The sequence below is a fragment of the Salmo salar genome, chromosome 21 (assembly GCF_965601325.2).
Source record: "Salmo salar chromosome 21, fSalSal1, whole genome shotgun sequence".
NCBI lineage: Eukaryota > Metazoa > Chordata > Actinopteri > Salmoniformes > Salmonidae > Salmo > Salmo salar.
In genome coordinates, this window is record NC_138311.1 from 59,278,318 (window position 1) to 59,287,500 (window position 9,183).

At 45.2% G+C, this 9,183-nt stretch overlaps 1 protein-coding gene across 1 annotated transcript in view; it reads right to left on the reverse strand.

Annotated features, from left to right (window-relative positions):
- Nucleotides 1–3,775: 3,775 nt before the first annotated feature.
- The window catches only part of LOC106582566 (ATP-dependent 6-phosphofructokinase, liver type), a 53,555-nt gene continuing 48,147 nt past the window's right edge, over nucleotides 3,776–9,183 (reverse strand). Inside the window, exons 19-23 of the mRNA XM_082967273.1 lie at nucleotides 9,173–9,183; nucleotides 7,340–7,451; nucleotides 7,036–7,135; nucleotides 6,232–6,337; nucleotides 3,776–6,109 (exon numbers count right to left, since the gene is read on the reverse strand). The exon at nucleotides 9,173–9,183 is cut by the window's right edge and continues 51 nt beyond it. Of these exons, the coding sequence (XP_082823399.1) occupies nucleotides 5,962–6,109; nucleotides 6,232–6,337; nucleotides 7,036–7,135; nucleotides 7,340–7,451; nucleotides 9,173–9,183 (477 nt within the window). The 3' untranslated portion in view covers nucleotides 3,776–5,961. The remainder of the gene's footprint in view (nucleotides 6,110–6,231; nucleotides 6,338–7,035; nucleotides 7,136–7,339; nucleotides 7,452–9,172) is intronic.

The window sequence follows — 9,183 nt, forward strand, 5'->3', positions numbered from 1 at the left end:
GGCAGCAACACATGACAACACAGCATGGTAGCAACACAACATGGTAGCGGCACCAAACAGGGTACAAACATTATTGGGCCCAGACAACAGCACAAAGGGCAAGAAGGTAGAGACAACAATACATCACACAAAGCAGCCACAACTGTCAGTAAGAATGTCCATGATTGAGTCTTTGAATGAAGAGATGAGATAAAACTGTCTAGTTTGAGTGTTTGTTGCAGCTCGTTCCAGTCGCTAGCTGCAGCGAACTGAAAAGAGGTGCGACCCAGGGATGTGTGTGCTTTGGGGACCTTTAACAGAATGTGACTGGCAGAACGGGTGTTGTATGTGGAGGATGAGGGCTGCAGTAGATATCTCAGATAGGGGGGAGTGAACGGGTGTTGTATGTGGAGGATGAGGGCTGCAGTAGATATCTCAGATAGGGGGGAGTGAACGGGTGTTGTATGTGGAGGATGAGGGCTGCAGTAGATATCTCAGATAGGGGGGGAGTGAGGCCTAAGAGGGTTTTATAAATAAGCATCAGCCAGTGGGTCTTGCGACGGGTAAACAGAGATGACCAGTTTACAGAGGAGTATAGAGTGCAGTGATGTGTCCTGTAAGGAGCATTGGTGGCAAATCTGATGGCCGAATGGTAAAGCACATGTAGCCGCTCGAGAGCACCCTTACCTGCCGATCTATAAATTACGTCTCCGTAATCTAGCATGGGTAGGATGGTCATCTGAATCAGGGTTAGTTTGGCAGCTGGGGTGAAAGAGAAGCTATTACGATAGAAGAAACCAAGTCTAGATTTAACCTTAGCCTCCAGCTTTGATATCTGCTGAGAGGAGGACAGTGTACCGTCTAGCCATACTCCCAAGTACTTGTATGAGGTGACTACCTCAAGATCTAAACCCTCAGAGGTAGTAATCACACCTGTGGGGAGAGGGACATTCTTCTTACCAAACCACATAACCTTTGTTTTGGAGGTGTTCAGAACAAGGTTAAGGGCAGAGAAAGCTTGTTGGACACTAAGAAAGCTTGTTGGACACTGAGAGAGCTTGTTGAACACTAAAGCTGTTGTAGTAGAGCGTTTAACACAAAATCCGGGGAGGGGCCAGCTGAGTATAAGACTGTATCATCTGCATATAAATGGATTAGAGAGCTTCCTACTGCCTGAGCTATGTTGCTGATGTAAATTGAGAAGAGCGTGGGGCCTAGGATTTAGCCTTGGGGTACTCCCTTGGTGACAGGCAGTGGCTGAGACAGCAGATAAACAGGACAAAATAGAAATAGGCCTAGGAGAGACACAGCTGCATGTGAGCTCTCACAATTTTCAATGTTTTTAAAAGGTTACAAAAGGGTAGATTTGGTGTTGGATAAACTTGGATTTTTCGGGCAGGGACATATGCAGGATGCTACCCTTCACAGCACGGTCTTTCACTCCAGATTAAAACTCCAAACCTACAACCCATATTTGACCCAAATTAACCGAAGAGATTACAGCTGCAAAGGTTTCCTTTTTCCAAAGCTATACGGAGGGTGCTCTAGCAAACAGCAGAGTCCTGAGGACACCATCCAACCTGGAGCTGAGTGAGTAGTGTTTGGTCTGATGCTATTTTGAAAGCCAAGAAGAAAAAGAAAAAACGAAAAGAAAAAAAATAAAGTACATTACAATGATATATTTCACTTTATTGGGACTGATCGCTGAGGCTCCCAGGCTTGGACAGACCAGATACAAATTCACTAAGCACTAAGGTGTGAAGGAAAGGGCGTGGAGGCCTTTAGGCCCAACAAGTGGCAGGAGTCTTTGACGCGTCCTCTGAAGCCCCCTCCTGCTGTTCACAGATCATTCACTGGCATTTTCTACAAGAAATCAGCCTCCAGAAATATAAGCTTCTCCCAAGTGGGTGTGACACCTACTCCCGTTGCCTGCTGCTTGGATTCCACCTGGCGATCTGTTCACCGTCTGCCCTGGCCTGTCTCCCCCTCTCTGTTCACCGTCTGCCCTGGCCTGTCTCCCCCTCTCTGTTCACCGTCTGCTCTGGCCTGTCTCCCCCTCGCTGTTCACCGTCTGCCCTGGCCTGTCTCCCCCTCTCTGGTACAGGTACCTCTGCCACACTCACCCTTCTCTCCCGAGCTTTCGCTCGCCTCCAGCACACAGGCACTGTTGGGGCGAGTGACTCTGAACTTACAATGGCTAGCCCCAAGTCGTTAACTTCTTATAGGCAGGTGGGACGGTAGCGTCCCACCTGGCCAACATCCGGTGAAATTGCAGAGCGCGAAATTCAAAAATACTAAATTCAAATATTTAACAATTCTTGAAAATGTGTTATACATCAAAATAAAGCTTAACTTCTTGTTAATCCAGCCGCTGTGTCATATTTCAAAAAGGCTTTACGGTGAAAGCTCACCATGCGATTATCTGAGGACAGCGCCCCTCGTACAAACACATGAAAATCATATTTCAACCAGGCAGATGCAACACAAAAGTCAGAAATAGCGATATAATTAATGCCTTACCTTTGAAGATCTTCTTCTGTTGGCACTCCAAAATGTCCCAGAAACATCACAAATGGTCCTTTTGTTCGATAATGTCCTTCTTTATGTCCCAAAAATGTCCATTTTATTTGGCGCGTTTGATTCAGAAATATACTGTTTTAAACTCGCCCAACATGCCTACAAAGTATCTAATAAGTTACCTGTAAACTTGGTCCAAACATTTCAAACAACGTTCCTAATCCAACCTCAGGTACCCTAAAATGTAAATAATCGATAAAATTTAAGACGGAATAAACAGTTTCTAATACCGGATAAAAACAACGTGGAGCGCGTTCCTGTTCACGCGCACCGAAACAGTAGAGCTGGAGTGACACTTACAATGAATAGGACTACTTAATTTCTCAAAAGAAAAATATCGAACAATTTCTACTGTTGACATCTAGTGGAAGCCATAGGAACTGCAACCAGGTTCCTAACAATAAAGGGTATCCCATACAAAACTATTGGAAAATCCTATGACCTCAATTTTATTTTCTTCCCTGGATGGTTTGTCCTCAGGTTTTCGCCTGCCAAATAAGTTATGTTATACTCACAGACATTATTTTAACAGTTTTAGAAACTTTAGAGTGTTTTCTATCCAAATCTACCAATTATGTGCATATCCTAGGTTTCTGGGCCTGAGTAACAAGCAGTTTACTTTGGGCATGCTTTTCATCCGGATGTCAAAATACTGCCCCCTACCCAGGAGAGGTTAAGTCAGGGTGCATATTTGACTCAGCCATGCCTCCTTGCCCGTCCAATATTTCCTAATCTCCCACCCCTTCTAATGTGACTATCCCCAATGCTTCTCCCTCTTTTTCCCCTGCCCTGCTACAAAGTTTCTCCCTGCAGGCAGTCACTGAGTCCAAGGTGATTAAGGAGCTCCTTAAACTTGACCCCAAAAAAACATCTGGGTCAGATGGTTTAGACGCTTTCTTCTTTAAGGTTGCTGCCCCTATCATCGCCAAGCCTATCTCCAACCGTTTTAACCTGTCTCTCCTTTCTGGGGAGGTTCCCATTGCTTGGAAGGCAGCCACGGTTCATCCTTTATTTAAGGGAGGAGATCAAGCTGATCCTATCCTCTCTGAGGGGGATGTGATCTTTCAGGTGATCAACAATGATATAGTACAAAGCTAAAACGTTGACTTCAGTGTCCCATCTTTTATTATAACACATGCATACTTATAAAGAATTGTTAACATACATTACTCAAAATGCAGTTGTATTTATATTTTAAAATAAAAGCTGATAATCTGAGTAGAGCTTTCAATTTTTATTTTATTTATGACATTACTTTATAACAATGACATTAATTCACATTTCTATCTTGGCGACTATTGCTATTCTGAACATCTTGTACAGACAGACACATCCAGAATAGTAATAGCTGATTTCCAGTGTTCTACATTGACTGTATAGTTGGCAGTGATTTGTTCAGGTTTACATGTAGGCACAAACATGACAATACCAGGTTAAATAATTGAATAACAGGTCAAATAAATGAATAAAATGTATTGGTCGCACAAGAACACAAAATATAAATGTTTTGGTCCCACAATAACACAAAACATAAATGTGTTGGTCGCACAAGAACACAAATTATAAATGTGTTGGTCCCACAAAACAAATGTTTTGAATAGCCTTTAAACCAGTATAGACAAATAGCATTTTCATCTGGTGAACTAGACGACACAAACAGTCCAGGTATAACAGGGGCCTGATGTCTAGGTAGTCTCAGAAACAGTCCAGGTATAACAGGGGCCTGATGTCTAGGTAGTCTCAGAAACAGTCCAGGTATAACAGGGGCCTGATGTCTAGGTAGTCTCAGAAACAGTCCAGGTATAACAGGGGCCTGATGTCTAGGTAGTCTCAGAAACAGTCCAGGTATAACAGGGGCCTGATGTCTAGGTAGTCTCAGAAACAGTCCAGGTATAACAGGGGCCTGATGTCTAGGTAGTCTCAGAAACAGTCCAGGTATAACAGGGGCCTGATGTCTAGGTAGTCTCAGAAACAGTCCAGGTATAACAGGGGCCTGATGTCTAGGTAGTCTCAGAAACAGTCCAGGTATAACAGGGGCCTGATGTCTAGGTAGTCTCAGAAACAGTCCAGGTATAACAGGGGCCTGATGTCTAGGTAGTCTCAGAAACAGTCCAGGTATAACAGGGGCCTGATGTCTAGGTAGTCTCAGAAACAGTCCAGGTATAACAGGGGCCTGATGTCTAGGTAGTCTCAGAAACAGTCCTGGTATAACAGGGGCCTGATGTCTAGGTAGTCTCAGAAACAGTCCAGGTATAACAGGGGCCTGATGTCTAGGTAGTCTCAGAAACAGTCCAGGTATAACAGGGGCCTGATGTCTAGGTAGTCTCAGAAACAGTCCAGGTATAACAGGGGCCTGATGTCTAGGTAGTCTCAGAAACAGTCCAGGTATAACAGGGGCCTGATGTCTAGGTAGTCTCAGAAACAGTCCAGGTATAACAGGGGCCTGATGTCTAGGTAGTCTCAGAAACAGTCCAGGTATAACAGGGGCCTGATGTCTAGGTAGTCTCAGAAACAGTCCAGGTATAACAGGGGCCTGATGTCTAGGTAGTCTCAGAAACAGTCCAGGTATAACAGGGGCCTGATGTCTAGGTAGTCTCAGAAACAGTCCAGGTATAACAGGGGCCTGATGTCTAGGTAGTCTCAGAAACAGTCCAGGTATAACAGGGGCCTGATGTCTAGGTAGTCTCAGAAACAGTCCAGGTATAAGGACCCCTCTTTAGATAAACAGGGAAGACAGACAAGTTGGGAGTGGGTTAGTGTGTGTGTTCTAGAAGCCAGTGTGTCTAGAGTCCAGGGTTAGTGTGTGTGTTCTAGAAGCCGGTGTGTCTACAGTCCAGGGTTAGTGTGTGTGTTCTAGAAGCCGGTGTCTACAGTCCAGGGTTAGTGTGTGTTCTAGAAGCCAGTGTGTGTTCTAGAAGCCAGTGTGTCTACAGTCCAGGGTTAGTGTGTGTGTTCTAGAAGCCGGTGTGTCTACAGTCCAGGGTTAGTGTGTGTGTTCTAGAAGCCAGTGTGTCTACAGTCCAGGGTTAGCGTGTGTTCTACAAGCCGGTGTCTACAGTCCAGGGTTAGTGTGTGTGTTCTAGAAGCCAGTGTGTCTACAGTCCAGGGTTAGTGTGTGTTCTAGAAGCCAGTGTGTCTACAGTCCAGGGCTAGTGTGTGTGTTCTAGAAGCCAGTGTGTCTACAGTCCAGGGCTAGTGTGTGTGTTCTAGAAGCCAGTGTGTCTACAGTCCAGGGTTAGTGTGTGTGTTCTAGAAGCCAGTGTGTCTAGAGTCCAGGGTTAGTGTGTGTGTGTTCTAGAAGCCAGTGTGTCTACAGTCCAGGGTTAGTGTGTGTGTTCTAGAAGCCAGTGTGTCTACAGTCCAGGGTTAGTGTGTGTGTTCTAGAAGCCGGTGTCAGCGTGTGTTCTAGAAGCCGGTGTCGATGCTGAGAGAGCGGCGGGTCACATGTTCTATCTCTCCAGGGACGTACTCGCTGAAGTTGGTCTGGTGCTTGGCCAACATCTTCAGGATCTGATGCAGGTTCTGCCACCACTGGACCTTGGGCATCCGGTGCCTATTGGGGGGGGGGGGGGGGGATTTTACTGCCTGCTTAGGGACTAAAAATCACACACACTGTAAAGCACTTCGTGACAACAGGTTTGGATGGATGGACAAGAGCTGCGGTACTCTACTCACTCAAAGTCGGTCTGTGCCTTAAGGTCAGTCACAGGGATGAAGGACAGGACCTTCTTGCTGAAGCCGATGACAGACGCTGTGTCTGGGGCGTTGACGAACACACGACCTGGAATGGTAGAAGTCGACGAGGAGATAAACATTATATATCTACCACCCTGTTTCCACGGCTACATGTTGTTGAATCAGAGATTAAACTCCTCTCTTTATAGTGACTTCATAGTCCACTACTTTTAACCAGAGCCGTGGCACCCTATTCCCTTCATAGTTCACTACTTTTAACCAGAGCCTTGGCACCCTATTCCCTTCATAGTTCACTACTTTTAACCAGAGCCCTTGTACCCTATTCCCTTCATAGTTCACTACTTTTAACCAGAGCCCTTGTACCCTATTCCCTTCATAGTTCACTACTTTTAACCAGAGCCTTGGCACCCTATTCCCTTCATAGTTCACTACTTTTAACCAGAGCCCTTGTACCCTATTCCCTTCATAGTTCACTACTTTTAACCAGAGCCCTTGTACCCTATTCCCTTCATAGTTCACTACTTTTAACCAGAGCCCTTGTACCCTATTCCCTTCATAGTTCACTACTTTTAACCAGAGCCTTTGTACCCTATTCCCTTCATAGTTCACTACTTTTACCAGAGCCTTTGCACCCTATTCCCTTCATAGTTCACTACTTTTAACCAGAGCCTTGGCACCCTATTCCCTTCATAGTTCACTACTTTTAACCACAGTCCTATGGGCCCTAGTCAAAAGTAGTGCACTGTGTAGGGAATAGGGTGCCATCCGGGACACAGGCGGTACCTTGTCTGAAGTTGTTCATCATCTTCTCTGTGAGCCACTGCACAGCCTTCACACCCAGCTTGGTGCCAAAGTTTCTGTCGAAGGGTGTCGGTGCACCTCCCTAGAACGACAGGCGAGAGATAAATCAGTTCATCTCAAAAACAGAACGAAAAGGAACCATATTTGATCATTCACGCACTTCACATTCTACATCATCTACGTCTATCCCCTCATTTCCTTATTAACAAAACTCCTCATACTTTGAAATATAAGGTTGCATTTTAACATGTACGCTTTTAGCAGTGTGGTTGTGTTCGTTCCGTACCTGCTGGAGGTGCCCCAGCACGTTGACCCTACAGTCGAAGATGCCCTTCCCCTCGGCAGAATACAGCTTGTGGATGAAATCAGTGGTGTAGTGAAGGTGACACTTCTCATTCCTACAGAGACAGAACCATCGAGAGCCCATCATTAACTGTCCTATAGAGACAGAACCATCGAGAGCCCATCATTCACTATATTAACTGTCCTACAGAGACAGAACCATCGAGATCCCATCATTAACTGTCCTACAGAGACACAACCATCGAGAGCCCATCATTCACTATATTAACTGTCCTACAGAGACAGAACCATCGAGAGCCCATCATTCACTATATTAACTGTCCTACAGAGACAGAACCATCGAGAGCCCATCATTCACTATATTAATTGTCCTACAGAGACAGAACCATCGAGAGCCCATCATTCACTATATTAACTACCCCTCTGGATGTAGCGGGGTCTTGTTGTTTATTTAATTTTTATTTATTTATTTATTCTTTATTTAACCAAGGGCTCATTGAGATTTAAAATCTCTTTTTCAAGCGTGTCCTGGCCAAGATAGGCAGCACCAAGTCATTACAAAAGTTACAGACAAACAACATGAAAGACTGCAAGTAATCTAGTAAAAACCATAGAATTCACAAGAATATAACAAAATCATAAAACAGCAAATTAAAAACATTGACATGTCAGGGAATCAGTCTCCAGATCCTTCATCAGTGATTTAAAATCACCAATCGGGACCAAGTTCTTCCAGTTTAAAGTATTTTGTAAGGCGTTTCCAAGACGAAGGCGCAGAACATAAAAGCCCTTTTACCAAATTCAGTTCGGACATTTGGAACAGCTAGCAGGATAAAGTCCAGCGAACGAAGAGACGACCCACCACATTTCTGAACAATAAAAATGCCCAAATTAAAAGGTAGTAAACCCAAAATGGCTTTGTAAATAAAAGTATACCAGTGACTGAGCCTACGAGTGACTAGAGAAGGCCAGCCAACCCTGGTGTATAAAGTGCAGTGGTAAAGGGTGTCAATTGATCTAACAATTGATCTTGTCGTTAACCTCTATAGCGGGGTCTTGTCGTTAACCTCTATAGCGGGGTCTTGTCGTTAACCTCTATAGCGGGGTCTTGTCGTTAACCTCTATAGCGGGGTCTTGTCGTTAACCTCTATAGCGGGGTCTTGTCGTTAACCTCTATAGCGGGGTCTTGTCGTTAACCTCTATAGCGGGGTCTTGTCGTTAACCTCTATAGCGGGGTCTTGTCGTTAACCTCTATAGCGGGGTCTTGTCGTTAACCTCTATAGCGGGGTCTTGTCGTTAACCTCTATAGCGGGGTCTTGTCGTTAACCTCTATAGCGGGGTCTTGTCGTTAACCTCTATAGCGGGGTCTTGTCGTTAACCTCTATAGCGGGGTCTTGTCGTTAACCTCTATAGCGGGGTCTTGTCGTTAACCTCTATAGCGGGGTCTTGTCGTTAACCTCTATAGCGGGGTCTTGTCGTTAACCTCTATAGCGGGGTCTTGTCGTTAACCTCTATAGCGGGGTCTTGTCGTTAACCTCTATAGCGGGGTCTTGTCGTTAACCTCTATAGCGGGGTCTTGTCGTTAACCTCTATAGCGGGGTCTTGTCGTTAACCTCTATAGCGGGGTCTTGTCGTTAACCTCTATAGCGGGGTCTTGTCGTTAACCTCTATAGCGGGGTCTTGTCGTTAACCTCTATAGCGGGGTCTTGTCGTTAACCTCTATAGCGGGGTCTTGTCGTTAACCTCTATAGCGGGGTCTTACCTGTTAACCTCTATAGCGGGGTCTTACCTGTTAACCTCTATAGCGGGGTCTTACCTCAGCACCAG